Consider the following 18,506-nt stretch of genomic DNA (forward strand, 5'->3'; position numbering starts at 1 on the left):
ATTGAACAAAACTGCATTACTTGGTGGTCTTAATATATCCATTAAAATTTCAAAAAATAGAAATTGAACAAAAGATTTTAAAAATCAAATTTTTCTTACGCGACAGTACGCTGAAGTAAAATATTTAAAATTTTAAAATTGGCGCTAAAACGGCTTCCATATTCCATTTTCTGCATGTGTTGCCTTATGTTGTTTTAGTACTTGCATTATGTTAGGAAGTGGTATATGTCTAAATTTGTGTTTCAATTAAAGGTAAATAATTCAAAGTTACAACCAAACATTTATTTTACTGAGTCATAATTATATTTGAATAAAGTACTTAAACATTTGACGTGCATACATGTTGCCATACTAAAAAATAACAATACTTGTTTATAAAAAAAAAACTTGTATCATTTGTATTGATTTTTCGTCGCTTTTCTCGTTATTGAGTTTCTCTACTGAAAAACAATTAATTTATTTATAAACCCACTCTGTACAGTTGGATTAAAGTTCAAGATATTAATAACCAGGTGATAATTTCCTCCAAAGAGCTTAATGTGTAAATTTTGCTTTGTTTATCGACCCGTAACGGAGTGAAAGAAATTGTGAATTTAAAGGTGTATTTTCTGATTTATACTAAGAGAGTTCGTGATTTTCAGGTAAAATGAGTGCCATTGCTCAGCAAGAGTGCCTGGTGAAGGAGAGTTTATTTCAGTTTATTAATAAAAACATCCCTTCTGCGGACGTCAGTGTTATAGACGACATAGTGCTCGCATACGTTATTTCCATTCTGGAAGAAGCTTCCCAGGACCCATGCTTTGATTTGGATGGTAAGAATTGTCTTCACATTAAACTGCAAGATTGAACTAAAGTTACATTTCCACAATATGTATCTCACATTGTTTGAAAATTCTGTTTTAAGTACGACGGAATTCGTCTTACTTTGTTTGCAGGATTATTTTCGGGAGTGGCTAGCTTGCAATGTTTGCAAATACAGGCTCGGTAAATTATTTACCTATATAAACCCACACTTTCATTTATAATTTAGCTGTAATTTTATAATTTTTTATTGGAACATCAAATCAAAATGGCATATATTGATTTTCTTCCAGTACAGTAAGGTCGGATTTTCTGAAAAAAGAAGTATCCTTTGTGTTAATCCAGGATTTGGTCTAACTATACGGAAATTTTATTTTTAAATTCATTCAGCAGTTTTTACAAGATTGAGTAAGAAACAGATATGAGCTCTATAACTTACTGTAATGTTAAAAATATTTCATTTCCTTCTAATGGAATGTGACATATGTTTAAAAATGAAAAAATTAAGTGCTTTTATATAAATAAATGAAAAGAGGATGATGGAAAGGATGTTTGATATTTTTGAATATTTATAATGAAAAAATAAATTATATATAGGATGTTGCTCCTAGCTTATTGCTCTTCGCACAGGATGTCTCTCATAAGACAAAGGGTTGCAGAGTTAAAACTCACCACATTGATCTAATGTGGCTTGTTGGGCTTGAAGATTTTTATTAATGACAAGACTAGATTTTCATCTTTTTGTAATTGAATTGAATCTTTATTCAAATAGGCCTGTAGAAGAAACTTTAGTGTGATGATGGTGACTGTATGAAATGAATATTACCACCATTATATTTCATATTTTTACCATTATATCATAATATCAACCTGTTATGGCACAATCGAAAGCATGGGTCTCCTCCGACAATGCTAAGGCCAACACACCTGCATTCGATTAGATTTTTATATAAATAGGGTGGGCCCTTTATTTTTACCACTGACATCTATGCAGAGTTACATGCTGATCGGTTGAATAGTTAAGGTGTGAAAGCGTAACAATAAAACTAACTCACATTCGCATTTTTATTAATAATGAAGAGGTTACTTATATTAACTGGAACTGGATTAAACATAGTTTGATCTATTTAACAACTCTAGCGGAGCAAATTTAATATGTACAATAGATTCTCGCAATTGCCTCGCTCTGTTTCAAAGCACTTCTTAAATTACATGGTCTCCATTACACTAAACTTTCTCTATTCAAATAAGACAATTAAAAAAAATTGTTTAACCCCATAACTATCTATAACATTTCTATTGTTGCGAGATGATGGTAATTATATTTTTTAAACTTTAAACTAAATCTTCATTGGCTCTTTTTAACCATAGTGGTCTTCTAGCCCACATAATACTCATTCTGGTATTCTTTTTGCTTTAACTTTGTTTTTTTATTATTTTCACATTAGAATCATGTTGGTAGTTAGGATCGTCATAAATGGATAATCATCGAAAGTTTCAAATTGTGGTTTATAAGATCAAGGTCTAATATGGTTGCACTGGTGACTGGGTATATATCTCAATCACGCCTAAACCACTGATCGTATCGACATGAAACTACCACCATTCGATGCGAAATTTTTCCTAGATGGTTTATGGCTATCTATTTTTTGAATTCCAACATTCCTTCATTTTTTTATTGCTGTTTTACTTTTATGAACATTTATCCCGCTAATAAAAACAAAAGATAAGCATTTTCTCTTGATTCTTTTGTTTTCATGGATTTCAACAGAGTGTATTAAACGGATTATGGTTTTTTACATTCAGCTAAGAATCTACTCACGGTAGTGGAGAACGGCTGGACCAATTGGGCTTTTTTTTATCTTCAGAATTGTCAGGAGAAAGTTTTGTGTGTAATAAATTTTAAAAAAGCCCGATAAAAAGTTAAAAATTTCGATGATAATCGAAGAATTCCCATCTATATAGTCACTCACCACGAAATCTCGGGAACCATAAGACTTAGAAACGTGAAACTTGGTAGGAATATTACTTTTGCTATGTAGAGGTCAGCTATGAATAGATTTTAAGAAATTCATTCCCCAAAGGGGATTGCGGGGGCGTTAACAATGAACAATTCCCGTTTTTAAACTATAGCTTCTATAGACTTCAAATTTGGTAGGAATCTTCTGTAAGAGGTGTAGAAATAGGCTATGAACGAATTTTGCGGGGGTGGGTATTAACAATTAATATTTTTAATTTTCCAGCTAAAGCTCCTGAAAGCTCCAAATTTTGTAGGAATTTTCTATAAGCGATGTAAAAATGATTTATGAACAAATTTTACGATATCCCACCCCAAAGAAGATTGCGGGGGCGTTAACAATGAAAATTTTCAATTTCCAAGCGATAGCTCCTATAGACTCCAAATTTAGTGAGAGTGTTCTATATGTAATATAAAAATGATCTTCGAGCGGATTTTACAATGAATCACCTCCAATAAGGTTCGCGGGGGTGGGTGTTAACAATAAAAAATTTCAATTCCGAAATATAGCTTCTAAAAATTCTAAATATGGTAGGAATCTTTTATTATTCACATAAAGAACATCTCAAAATGGATTTCAATAAAGTCTACTTCCGACAGGAATTGCGGGGGTGGGTGTTAAAATCTAAAATTTTTATTTCTAACCTGTAACTTCTACAGACTCCAAATTTGGTGGGGATCTTCGTGTATGTAGGGATATTGGTGTATTTCCTTACAACAATCGTCTTTTTGGCAGCGGAGAAAAAGTCATTGAGAGGTTTCAAAAACTTAACTTTACATGTAGCTATCCAATCAACGGACTAAGAATTTTACATTCATTTTACTTTTGCAGACTACATAACCGACGAATTCTTTTATTGCGGGATCGCGGAAATGTAACAGATTAAAATGAATGCATTTTCCAAGCACATGAGATGTGGAAAAGAAATTTAGTTACTTATTCCAATAGAATTCATAAAAAACATGCACAATTAATTTTCTATAAAAAATTGATGTCACGGAGAAAACTTTAGTTAACAGAAAATTCGGCGCACTTGAACCTAGACAGATTTCAACTTCACATATGAGACTTGCAATGACTTTAACTTAAACTTTCAATGCTCATTTCAAATTTTTTTCTTCATGTCAATTATTATTAATTTTTGGAAGAAAGGCACGGAAATGTTATAATGATTGCACATTGAAAGTTACAATGAATATTAGTGAGAAAAATCACCTGGATGAAAGATACAGGCTAAATCGATGGAATTTGGAATTTGAGTAAGTCTAAACAATATCGATGCTTACAGTTCTATCCGCGGGGCCTATTTATGTTCATACAAAAATAAAAAAAAAGGAGAATAATAAAAATGTGAAAAAAATAAATAAAAATGAAACATAAAATGTAATTTACTTCCTTTTTCAATTCGCCCAGCGAAGCGGGCGGGAAACGGCTAGTGGTAATATATCGTAGGTTGTTTTAAATATTATATCCAGTAAACTGCAGTTTCACATACATTTGCTTAATGTTTACTGATATCAAGGACTTCAGCAAATTATGACCTGTAAAAAACCTATTTTGTATCAACATTATCTATTGCCGTAGGTTTCATAGAAATGATGGCAGCATACATCCCCAAGTTTGCAAGCATTGATTCAAGCCTGGTTTGCTCCTGGGTCCTCGAGTTGGAAGCTGAGCTGTCACGCCGTGATGTTTCCGATACTTTGTCTAATCACGGTAAATTACCTTACTAAATATATACATATTATGTGTTTTATAAAAATTCTTTTCTCTTTCATATTAAAAAAAAAATAGGTTTTACTTAATTATTTCATGATAACTTAAACTAGGCTTAGTTTGCTGAGAACTCATCTGATGGCTAGTGCAGATCCAGTTGCTTTCTACCTGCATGTTTGGATAATTTTACATTGTAACTGTACTGTACAGCAAAAATGCTCGGTCGCAGTAATTATTTTTTAGATTTGGGCAGATATCATTAACAAAAATACTTTGGGCCGCTCCACTATGATATAAAGTATATTGCAGTGCACATCCAGCTGTTGTGATGATTTATATCATTCAAATAAAAAAATATATACAACATTCATCTAAAAGTAAAGCTACAATTAAACCAGCCCAGATCTAAGAAGAAGCTCTCAACATATTCAGCCAGGTGATGGTTACGTTAATTAGGCACTATTCTTCTCTATACTGGACAAAAACTGGAAGTTATAAGCTGCAGAAGACTAGAAACTCGTTGCAAAAACAAAACATTGAAATTATGATGAAATTATACTTCTTTTGGCGCATTAGGAAAAAATTATAAAAGTAAATTTTTACTATGAGGGCGCACACCGTCACAAGAAAACGACACCCTGAAGTTAGCTCAATTCAATTCAATTCTTGTTTATGGCTGAAGTTAGCTATAGTCAACACTTTAGTTTGACTTTAAAAAGGTTTGACAGTGTACACTTTCAATTGTCAAATTCTGCTGGCTCATTCTGGTGATTTAATTGATTCAATTGTACAAAAATGTCAAATTTAAATGTTCACTGAAACTTGGTAGTCCGATAATGATGATAAGATAACTACATCATGCGTTATAATACAACTTTCAATGTATTAAATACCTTTTTTTCTATTGTTATAGTCGTAAAAAAGTAAAAGGCCCGTTTTGACATTTGTCATCGCGACGTAACTTGTTATGGAACTATAAGACTCTGTACTCGATACTCACGATAAATCAATTCAAGTTTGTATCAGTACTTGATTAATATTATTATGTATTGTAAAGTGTTCGTTCGTTCAAAGTATTCCTTTAACTTCACAACCAATACGCGTGACTGGCTGTTGATTATACGTACACTTTTCAACATGTTGAAACAGAGTTAGTACTATATAACAACGAACACAAAAATCGAGTCAAATCACTATGTTTAAATGAATGTCCAAAATAGAAGAGCCATAGTTAACGTAATAGTAAACAATATATATCAAACTTAAACGAGCGCACAGTCAACTTTACAAGATGAGGAACGAAAAACTGCGCAGTGCGCGCGGGGACGCTTCAGTCATGTGCCGCTTGGTCAGAAACATCAACTCAGACACATTATTAAGAACCCAGTGTCGTCAATTCAAAATTTTATTTGCGGCTTTAAGAACCCAGGTCATTCTTTGCAGTAAAGATTACTACACAATATTTAATTTCGATATTCAGTAAAAAAAAATGGTTACAACTCTAGAATAAAAAAAAAAGACTGAGAACGTAACTGTTTTCGAAACGTTTCGCAACAATTATAAATTGCATGCTACTTATATGCTATAAAGTAGTTTAGTGCATGCTAAAAAGGAAGCGAAAAAAGCATACTCGCGATATATTCTTTCATATTATTTAACGTCCCAAAAAAATTTACGTATTTTTTAAAACACTGTATGTAATTGATTTTTATTTTATTGTTTCTTTCAGTTTTGTTCCAAGTTACATTCTATGGTCTTGCACAAATGTCAAAACGGGCCTATTAAATTTTTACGACTATAGTGTCGTTTTTTCTACAAACGCAGAATAAGGCGAACGATAAATTTTTTGTAAATATTTTTATTTTGCAAAAGAAGTATAAAATCTAACGCGTGTACATAAGTACACACCCGTTTTATTATATTGTTACAGACGCCTCTACCGAAAGTGATAGAATCACCGTCACTCTGCAGACTCTGAATGAGATGTTGCCATCCATTACGAAGAACAATCGGTGAGCTATTCCAATTATTTGCATAGCCAAAAACATTTGACTGCTCACAACGGGCTGACCCAAGTATATAAGGACGTTTGTTTGATGTTTTAACGTATAGGCACTTTGCTGGATGTGATTGGGCAATACAAAATATAATTAGTACCCGGTTGTAGACTGCACAATGTAAAAGTTTCATACAAAAAAAAAAAAGACAAACAGAATACAATCCATGTAGCATATTTGAGTACCGACCTAGAACAGTCTTCGATACCAATGTCGAAGGAAAAAAGGAACACAATAAAAAAAATATATATATATTATTATTAATCCTACAACTAAAATATGCACAATTTATCTCTACATCCTAATTTTAAAACTGAAGAGTTTTTTTTTTGTTTATCGTTTCGTTCGCGCTAATCTCTAGTTTATTTTTTGTGTCGGGGATTTTTTAAATTCTTAATATTACTTTTTAATAATATATATATACTTAAAATGCTTAAAGGGCTATTCTAGTGACTTCTTATCATCATTTCTATATCATCTTGGTAGGTTACCCGTCGTGTGCAAGTCCAACTCTTACCAAACCGTTTTTTTTCTCTCTCTCAAGTTCTCACTCCAACTCGGAGAATTCGGAGAGCTCTGAGAACACGGAGCGTCGTTCTCTCTTCGAGGAAGAAGAGCACCCGCAGGAATGCCAGTTGCTGATCGAGATGTTTCCTAACACCTGCGCTATGGAGGTGCGTGTTACCTTTTGTTTATAATTCTTCCCAGCAGGGCTAGCAAAGGCAGGAGACAGAAATTATATCCCCGATATAATTTTCATCATATCAACTCGTTACCGGCCCACTACATGGCATGGGGACCACATACGGGCTAAAACCTTATCATTGTGGGAGACCACAATGATAAGGTTTTAGCCCGTAATCTACCACGCTGGTCCAGTGCGGATTGGTGGACTCCACACGCCTTTGAGAACATTTCGGGGAACTCTCAGGCATGCGGGTTTCCTCCCGTCCTCCCTTTCCTCCATATTTTAATTGCTGCAAACGCATATAACTTAGAAAAGTTAGGGCTTATTGCTGTGCTTCGAACTCGGCCCCCCGAAAGTGTAGCCGAATTCCTAACCACTCGGCTATACTTGCTTAATACTTTGTCTAAAGAAATAAATATTGCAGATAAATCTATGTTTGGTATTAAAGAAATAGATAATGCAGATAAAGCTATCTTTATTATGAAAATTTTTTCTTTATTAATTGGCTATACTCTGCGAAAAGAAGGAGAATATGTATGATGTATAAATTATAATAATATACAGTTAAATTAGAAAAATTAACTCAATTTATGTACACATTTTGTTTATTTTACATTCATATATTACGTTTATTTATTAAAATTACCTATGTATTTGTAATATGCATTTTGGTATTTATGTTATTATTTACCTATATTAAAACACTCTTGGCACTATCCCGTTCTCTTGCTGTAATTCCTTTCCACAAAGGTTGCCTGTAAGAGATTGCTTACAGCAATAAGGCCCCCGTTGCATGTCTACATTGTTTACTGTATCTCTGTAGTCTCTTTAATGTTTCTTTTCTTCTTCATTTTGTTAGAGACGAGCAAGACCTCATGATACAAGTATAGTATACTAGCGTTCCCAGCCCGCTTCGCCGGGCTAGATTTTGCTTTATTTTATTTAAACAATAAACTTACATCATTAAATTTTTAATTTAAGTCTCATAATATATTAAATCATTTATTTCTCTCCGTAATCATTCACTTCTATTCTCTTCTCGAGCGGGTGAAGATCATTATCTACACCCATGTTCACCCAACAATAGAATATCATCATAGTAAATAAATGCTGTATTTGACAGTGTGACAGTTCAAAAATAGGAATGCTCCGATCGACACCAAACTCTACAGGATTAGTCGCCAGGTCAATCCGGAGATTCCCTGAAAGTTTCATTGAAATCGGTCCAGCCGTTTCGGAGCCTACCCACACACTTTCTCTTTTATTTATAGATACTTAAAAGGAGTAATAAGTAAGATATTAATGTACCTAATTGTTAATGAAATAAAAAGTATTATTATTATAATTCCTTCAATTGCCTCATAAGCGAAGCGTTGAAGTGATGCTCTACTCCCGATGTATGAAAGTCAAGGACTTTTCGAAACTAAAAATGACTGTATTTTTCTCACATTGCACTTATAGGATAATATTATCATATATATATATATATATATATATACGGGAGCTATAGTGATTCGCTCGACAGTAACAATAGGAAGATCTTCCTCCGATCGTGCTCGGGGACCGAGGTCCGAACATTCTATTTTGGAAGTTGTATATATAGGCATTCTTAGTGAACACTTCGCTAACGCGATGCAAGATTTTTGTGGCGCCATCTAGTTCTGGAGACCGTTACATATATATCAAGAAAAACCATTCGTTTAAACGTATTTGATATTTTCAAAAAACAATTATCTTTATACTCCACACCAAACAGATCTTCAGCAATGTACCCTCTACGCACGTTTCGCTCCGAAACCGGAGCATCCTCGGGAGTTAAGCTGAGCTATCTTTGGTACTAAAGAAAGGAATGTTCCAGATAAAGCACTGCATTTCCATCGCTAACGGCGACGCCGAGCGCGCGGCGGCCACTCTGTTGCACCGCCGCGAGCAAGGCCAGGCTATGTACGCCGCCGCCCTGCACGCTGCCGCTAGACAGCCCAAGATCAACGACCAGGAGCTCAAGAGCCGCATCATCGCTCGGTGAGTTACCCAACATCATGTACGTATACTCAGCGGAAGCATTTGTGGGATTGAGTGACCCAACATCAGTGGCGTGCATAAGGGGTATGCAATATGGAAAAAATCCCAAGTACGTTTTAAAAAAAACCTTAGGATGGGCATTGAAAGAGTTATAAAAAGTTTACCCTCAAGCTTTTATAGATCTAACTGAAGCTTTTCTTTGTTTTATGTCACCTGCATACCCTGTGCATTATTTTTTTTTATTTATGCCCCTCTATGCGCGCCACTGTCCAACATCATCAGCGGCGGTTCTACCATACAAGCCGAAAAGCCGGGCTTGCGTTTCAATAAATATCAGCTTTTTTAAATCTCGACTATTCCAAAATGAAATTCACAAAATAATTAACACTTGATGAGGATATAAACACAATGTTTTAACTTTTACTCTTTGTCTACGTTACTCTGGCCGGTATACTCTGCGGTAGCAACCAGCCGAACACGATAGGATGACATTAACGCCGCACTGAAATATCACTATCGCGCTCTTCACGTACGCGAACGCAGGTCATGCTTTGTCTCGCTCACACTCATTTGCTTTTATGGGGCTTTTATTTTACTGTTTTCACTCATAGAAATTTCAAAGTATTGAGGTGAGACAGTCTAGATTATTTATTTATTTAGTATGGAGATCAAATGCCAGATTGTGAGTTGAAGTTAGTGAAGATACCAGCGCGCGAATTTCAACAACTTCACGCGTGTTATTATTTGCGTTAGAACTATTTGAAAGATTAAAGATTATTGATAAGTTAGAGTTTATTATTGTTTTTTTTAGTTGAATAGTCCATTTCACTGGTTTGTTTTCTTATAAATTTAAGTAAATATGAGCTCAAATTGTGTGCAAAATGTTTCTGTGGCGAAATTTGGTGTGTTCAAAAATTTATTGGCTTACAAAAGGTAAACTATTTTTTAATTAATCGAAAAAAAGTACAGCTCTTAACTTCTCTGAAACCTTCACCAGACTTGTGTATTTCTCATACTAAGCCCATAAAAGACAGTCTGGATCTGTAGAACTCTGTTTGATGCTCCCATTATAATAATTGTTTTCTTGGTATTGAATAATTAAAATTTATTTATAAAATACACACAAAAATACATTATAAAATACGAAAAAGAGTTTGTATTTGTTTTCCAGTTATTCGTACGTGGATAAGAATTCCGAGGCGAAGGAGCACCGCCCTCTGGCTCCCAAGATCGAGCCCAAGAAGATGGTGCGTTACCGGGACAACAAGATCGTCTCGCTGAAGGGGGAGAGGTACACCGAGGTGAGAATCCTAACCCCTTATTTTTTACATGAATCCAAAAGCTTGATGCTTTTGGATTCATGTAAAAGTGATGTGCCAAGTTGTTCAAAGTCTATTTTTTCTTACCTGTCTTATATTGTGAACAATATTTTTTGTCGCGTACATAACGGGTTTTTACCAAATCCCTTGGTAACTGTTTGTTTTCCTTAGATAAAAAGTAGACAATGTTACTCTCCGTCCTTTCTACTAATTCTATGCCAAAAGTCAAGTCAATTGGAGGTTAAGTTAGCGCGTAAAGGAAGGACAGACAAACGAGCAAACACAATGTCCCATTTATAATATTAGTAAGGTTTTTTAAGAAATTAATGAAAACGCACTTACATTAAGAAAAATCTCTTTTTACTTTGTTTGGTTTTCATTATTTTATCACACTAGTTTATTTTGTATTAAAAAAAAAACCCTAATAAGTATGTAATGGAAACACTGTTTACATTATAAGACATGTTTGAAAAAATGTAGTCTAGCATTATCAAGTCATTACCAGCCCAATGCAGGGCACGGGTCTCATCTCAAAATGAGAACCGTGCATTTAGGCCGTAGACCACCACGCCGGCCAACTGCAGATTGGTAGACATCAAACGCCCTTGAGAATGTCATTAAGAACTTATCAGGCATACGAGTTCCTTCAATGCTAGGCTTATTAAGTATTGGTGAAAAATATTGTCAATATTGAAGATAATATTGACTGTGTGCAGCGAGCCTATGAGAGATGAGGCCTTTGCCCACCAGTGGGATTTCAATAGGCTGGTAAAATAATTTTAGGGATTAATGGTTGAGTGTTAATCCATACTAACAGTATAATTGCGAAAGTATAACAAAATATACAACGTGTAACGGAATTACGTGTTAAAAGGTGCATATCATAAGGAATCGCCCTGTAAAAATATTGAAATGAAAAGAGGCATTTTTTTTTTATACAAACTATTTCAAAACATTTTCTTCTGACAACCCTATTGAAGATAAAAGTCCGACACGTGCATAGTACCTAGGCTACGCGACGCGTACCGAATAAAGTGGCAAGAGTCACTTGATTTTTCTTTTGCATGTGATGTAAGGGTTGTATCTGTTTTCTTCCAGTAAAAACTATGGTAATGATTTTTTCAAAAACTTTTAGCATTTCGATTACACAGCTAAGTCTCAGAGTTAGTAAATAATGTACCTCTGAAGACTGAAGTATTATTTCGTTTTTCATTTACACTTTGTATAAGTCATGCACGCGACTCGCGAGCTAAATTGCTGGGCGCGATAGTTCTAAATACGTTGCATCTTTTCCATTGCCTTCGACTTAACTCCGCTTGGTCGATTAGGGCAAATTACTATCAATTTAATGTTTCGACAATAGTGGCTATACTGTTGTGCACAAATCACTAAACTAAAAAGGCGCGGCTGAAGTTATTGCCAACCATGTTCTCGGACCTTTTGAGGCCTACTCCACAAATTGATGGATACAGAGCGGTACTTTGTATTACTTGTACGAAGTGTTGCCATGTTTTTAGGCAAGGCCATTTACCTTTCCATCACTTATTAGTGTAACAAAAGCTTTCAGGCTATTTAGTTCGTTTAGAGATTTATGAACAATAGAATTTTCATAATTTTCTATACTACTCCCACCTTATTAAACGTGGTGTAGCTTTTAAGTAGTGACGCAGTGTTCGTCACGCTCTGACATTTTAAAGGTGCTGTCAGTTGAAGTGTCACAGAGCACTAAATACCTTTTCCGAGATATTGTCACGTATATAATTAGGACTACGCGCGGTGATTACGTAGTACAAGAAATGCTTGCGACAGGTGTAAATCTTGCAATCTTTGCTGACAAACGCCACTTATATTCTTCTTCTTCTTTTGATTTATAATTGTATGCAAAAGTAACGTTTGACAGCAAAGATAGCGAGATTTACGCCTGTCGTAAGCTCTTTGTGAGGTACGTAATCATGCTGCTGGAAGGGTTGCCCTGTTCATACGTCATAGTTTATCAATTACTATCAGATAGGCCATCATGCTTGTTCCATCAATTATAGAAAAGCTTGATAAAGAACCTGAGAAGAATAAACTACCTGCCCATTTAGTTTCGTTTAGAGATTTGTGCAAAAAACTTAGCATAATTGCCTTAACCACTCCCTCCTTTATTAATCTTGGCGTTAGAGTACCTAGTCACGAAGCGTTTGTCACGCTCTGACATTTGAAAGATGCTGTCAGTTGAAGTGTCACAGAACACCGTTCTGTCATTACGCCACATTTATGAATACTGCGTATTCATAAATGTGGCGTAATGACAGACAGTTAATTAATCATGTGAAAGTATGTAAAAAAAATGGATATACAAACTGATAAAATCCTTCCTTAGGTGCCGAAGTCAGGAGCCGACGAGGAACAGTTGAGGAAGCCGAAAAAACAGCATTGCCCTTAACCATTAAAACCACGTCAGTACGGTGGAAAAGCGGACCCGCGTGCCGCTTACATTTTCCTTCTTATCTTACTCGTCCTCTCCCTTGCGTGCCCTAGCTCATGCGACAAACCGAAACACTCGCGCAAACACCCACAAATACGCGCAAATGCTCCGAGTACTCGCGATTACCTGAACATTAAACGCGCATCAAAAAATACGCGCGTAATCTCGAGTGGAATACGCGTAAATGTTACACGTATGCGAATGCGATTGGCTACACCAAAAAGTCTGACGTACGCTCACGAATACCAACCCGGCACACGGCCAAAATACGTGCAGGCGATGCGTGTTTTAACACGCGAATGCTTGTCTCAGAAACGCGCAACACTGTCAAATTCGCATAAAAACTTTGTTAAAGCTCACGTGAAATTGACAACTTCTCGTGATAACTTAAGTAACATTAAAGTATTTTTCGCGTGTTCGCGGAAACACTTAACTGTAGTAGATATAAGTCTAACGGATTCGCGTAAACACCCAATTTGGACCCGCGTTATTATTTTGAACGTCAGGGACAGAAAAACGATTTGCCCATTGACGTGGGCCACAAAGTCGGCGCGCAATGTGCACGTGCGTTTCAGTTTTCGCATTTTAGCTGTCACAGTTGAGGCTGGGCACGCATTTTGTCGTGTTAGTGTTAGTGTAGTAAACGCGCGTGATTCGCAATTTTTTTACGCGGCGATTTTTTTAACCGCTTTTTCCAGTACTGATTTTTTGTATGAGTTTACCGACTCGCCTCTGATTAGGTGTGTTCATAGTCAGTTATTTAATTTAGTTCGCGTATTTATCGCTAAGTTTATATTCACTTTAAGGCAGCTCAGTATTATTTTAACTAGCTATACTATGGCATCAAATTGTTGTAAACTAGGGATGAAAAAATGTGTTCATTTTGATAGGGAATTATTAGGGAAAATAAAATCGAGGTGGGATGCCATAGATAGTTATACACAGTTTAGTATAACTTGCTACTTAGATAGCGGTCCGCTAAACTGTCTCCCGGTTCATGAGTCAGGAATCGTGGGGCATTTCAGTGCACCAAAAAATCTAATCACTATTATAGTTTTAAGTAAAACCTTTACACCTGTGATTTTAAACTGTTATAATTTTATTGAAAATGTGATTTTTATAATAGTTTGGTCGTTTCTATACTCATCTGTGATTTCGATGCCATTGACTATTAAAATAGTTTACCCTATAAGCGGTTGAATTATTAAATTTAGGTTTTTATTTTAATCACTATATTATTATTATTATTATTATTAATTAATAGAATTTATTATTATTATTTGTTACCAGTCTGCGAGTGCGCATGAAACTGTGATGATTTTTTTTTATTTTCGGATATTTGTTAGTGATTTGATAAAAGGTTTTTATTTTTATAAACTGAGTTTAAACAACTTTTTATGAGTATATATTTTGGTAAGAAACGTTTCTTAAAATACTCAAGACGTTTTACAGATATCGATATATAAAGTAACAGATAAAAAAAAATAACATGACAGTTTAGTCCTAAGATTTGTTGAGAACTTATTAACATCCGCTTACAACATCAAATCTATCTGTAATCTGTTGATAAGTTGCCTAGCAAAATTGTATGGATATTTATAGCAAAAACAACGATGCTATTTATTTTATATCTTAATTTATCTTTAAAAAAACATGCAAAATTCTGTTACAATAAATGCCACATAAACCACAGTTGCGTTTTACCGTCAAATCTGTCATTTCATTCAACATTATGAAACAAGGTAAAGCTTTTAGTACAAAATATAAAAGAAAATTAAATTTGTACTTGTGGGTAGGCAAATAAATCGCAGCTCAATATTTACATTGTAACATACAGAAAGTACTCTAGGTAATAAATCTATAGATTACGGATAGATCGAATATCGAAAATGGACATTAGCAACCAATACCGAGTTTATAAAATCACTAACATTTATCGCAAATTTCTAGACTTTTCGAATAGACTGATCTATTAAAGACGATCTCATTGAATGAGAATTTCATCATTGACGTAAAATAAACATTAAAACGTTGAGTAACAATGTAAATACATACCCGAGCTGACATTTCGATTTTTTTACGACCTTACTGGCGCAGTGGTAAACATCCGGGTTCGATTTCTGACAGGGGCAATTGTATATTTATAATTTTTGAATTTTCTGGTCTGTTCTCGTGGGAGGTTTCGGCCTAGTTACACTACCGATTAGCGTTTTAGCGTTCCGGTACCATTTTACAAACCACCGGGTTCAATATAGCAGTCGTACCTCTAACAGGTTCGCCCGCTACCATTTTAGACGGCATCATAATTTATGGAAGGTCCCCTTAAACTCTAAATCCTACTTACTCTACTCTGAGAAAGGGGGCCGACTCCCAGTCGTGGGATAGTCCTAGGCTTAACATACATAAATTGCACTCCAAAAGCCATAAGGTGTGTACTACATAAGTATTATAAATAGATAAGCGATGCAAGCAAACTAAATTGCACTTTATTGCTGCGCGCGATGGTTCTTATTACACTGAATTGTTTTCACTGTCCCCAATGAGAAAGCCGCTTGGTCGATTGCTAGGGTTCTCTAAAATAGATTTGATTTTAGACACACTTTTTCTTATCCTAATTGTATTTGAGACCTGAATACCTGAGATTTTTATGAAGTTATACTCTAGTTTAGGTTAATAATGACGTGTTTTGACACTACAAGCGTCGGAGATTCGAGTCACTTAAAACTTGTTGCCCAATGGACCAGCGCAACAAGTTGCTTCTTCTACATTATCTGCTATACTAAACTATTGTCAGCGAAAGGATATCATTAATGCAAAATTTTACCGTTATTTTCTCTGTGACGAAAATAAATTATTTCGTTTAAAAACACAGCATAACCATGCTTAGTTATTAACGTATTTTTTTTTAAATTAAATTAGCCATTTTGATTTTAAACCTTAAAGGAGGGCTTAACAAACTATTTATTAATACTTTGGTTTTATTTTACGTCAATGGAGATAGATAGTATTATTTTTTCTATTTAATCTATATTCTTCTCTCGGCACAGCTGAGTTTATACTCTGTATTTAACTTTGAATCTATCTAACACCTCTGCTGTTTAAAAATTATAAAAAGACTATTATTATATAACATACTAATCGAAATATACGTGTCAAATCTATTTATATAATAGAATTTAAAAATCAAAACGTACGTATCTGAAAAACCAACTATAATGTAAAGTATGGGACAACCCTGACATAATCAATGAAAAACCTATCGATCTAAAATGTTTATCCATTTTCATGGCTAATTGGAAATATAAAATAGCAGAGGGTTATTATTTGACTTGAAATTGTCGTTTCCTTATTATAATTTTTTTTTAAATTCGACAAAAAAAGCAAAGCCAAAATTGGTGCTTTAAATTTAAAAATTAAATGCCAAAAAAGCATTAGGTAATTAATATAAAAAAAAAAGAATTTCTATCTTTTTCTCTTGCCTGATTTATGTTTATAAGTGTTAAATTTGTTTTGAGTTGTATGAGATCCCGATGTGTCAGGTATTTTACTGAAACGATGCGATACATGATTATGGAGGTTGCCTGTTTCCATTTAAAAAAAAATTACAAAGTTTTTTGCTGACTGGATCAACTAAACTATTGACTATACGTTAGTTTTTTATTTAGGGAGACTATAACTAAACTAACTAACGTATGTTTGTACTCGTAAATTATACAGTCCGTGTACGAAATTGCCCATAGATTAATAATATAATTTGAACAAAATCAGACCTATTCAACGGAATCTATATATCATACGTTTAATACGTATATGACAATAATATACCGTTATATAATGAATCGTACAACTCAAAACAACCTTTTTCTCATATGTTAAATATTTGTTTGAAATTATTTCATTTGATCTGATTTTTGAGCCTTTTTAATCCGCGAACAACTGAAGAATGTCAAAACTCAAAATAAAGTGACATTTAAACAAGGGGATGGCAATACTGGGACTATTTGATGATCATTGTTTTGTATTCAATTATTAATTAATATAATCTTATTTTATTGACAAGCGTAGTAGCATTTGACTTTAAAAATAACTACCGATGGTATTTTTATATTGACACTTTCTACAATATTTGACAAAAAAATTGCATCTTACGAAAGTATAATTTTAATTTGAAACTAACCATTCCGAATAATACTTTAATTAAATTTATAATAAATTAAAACTAATTATTATTCTTACTAATAATCACACACTTAAAGAGTTTATATTTCCTGATAAAACGATTACCAGCTCGCAACTTGTAGGTATATGTAAAATCGCGGAAGCAGCGTGCTTTTTAAAGCGCATATGACGATCTCGCTGTAAAAACAATAAGCCAAAACATTGAGAAAAAAAAAAGTTTCATAAGATGCGAATTTTGAATGCCAGAATTATTTCCTATCGTGCTATTTGTGCAAATTAACCCACCAGTGTTGCCAGAATCGGCGTCAAAATCACAGATGAACATGAAAATGAGCTGAAAGCATTAAATAACGCCGCATTTATTTTCTACTTACTTTTTAATTTAAATATTTTTTGTATTATTAATTTAATTAATAAATAAATTATTATTATGAATGTTAGTTGTAAGTGTAGTTATGCGATGATCGCGCACTTGATGTCATATCTAATCCGATGTGAACAATACAATGTATCAATATATCGTTGAGTAACCCTAACATTTTGTTTTATTTCAATCTGTATTTTTGCAACACTACTTATTTTTATAGGTTTACTTATTATATTAAAGATTTTAAACTGGTTAATCAACATTTCTTAAATATAGGTCACGACGGGACTGCCCAATCCCCATCGTGACCACGATCCATGCAAATGGGTCGAAATATCGACAAATCCAAAAATATTATCCCGTATATACCCGTTGAACTTTACTTATTATGTATTTGTCACCGTCACCTCCACCTGCCCACAAATTGACCGCTTAGAAAGTATCAAGAACTTGGGAATCATACTTGATGAAAAGTTATCATGGATGCCACAAGTGTTTCACCTGATTGGACGCGTTAGAAAACTAGTATGGGTTTTTAAGAAATTAACGAACCTGATTTAGCCATAATTGTTGAAAACAATCTATTTTTCCCTTTGCCAAACCATCATCTCATACTGCATATCTGTGAGGTGAGGTATCTGAAAAACTCATATAATTCTTCTTGAACGGGCCCAGCTATCGTTTCTTAAAGTCATGGGTAATAAATCCTACCCTTTTCCAACTCGTATGAATTCTATAAAGTCCTTACAGTACGTCAACTCTTCTTGTCTATTACCCTTAAGACACATTCATCCCTTACATTTTCATATTCCACGCTAACAAACGCATACGCGACATTGTTTGCCGTATCATTTATAAGCCCTGAACAT

At 34.2% G+C, this 18,506-nt stretch overlaps 1 protein-coding gene across 1 annotated transcript; it reads left to right on the top strand.

The window, feature by feature from the left end:
* Positions 1-410: 410 nt before the first annotated feature.
* LOC120628228 (CUE domain-containing protein 2) lies at positions 411-16,495 on the top strand. Its single transcript, XM_039896491.1, has 8 exons — positions 411-512; positions 642-812; positions 4,404-4,535; positions 6,466-6,547; positions 7,137-7,266; positions 9,139-9,302; positions 10,474-10,603; positions 12,987-16,495. The coding sequence occupies exons 2-8, from the start codon at positions 647-649 to the stop codon at positions 13,047-13,049; spliced, it is 867 nt and encodes a 288-aa protein (XP_039752425.1). The 5' UTR covers positions 411-512; positions 642-646; the 3' UTR covers positions 13,050-16,495.
* The last annotated feature ends 2,011 nt before the right edge of the window (positions 16,496-18,506 follow it).

This window comes from Pararge aegeria, chromosome 12 (genome assembly GCF_905163445.1).
Source record: "Pararge aegeria chromosome 12, ilParAegt1.1, whole genome shotgun sequence".
NCBI lineage: Eukaryota > Metazoa > Arthropoda > Insecta > Lepidoptera > Nymphalidae > Pararge > Pararge aegeria.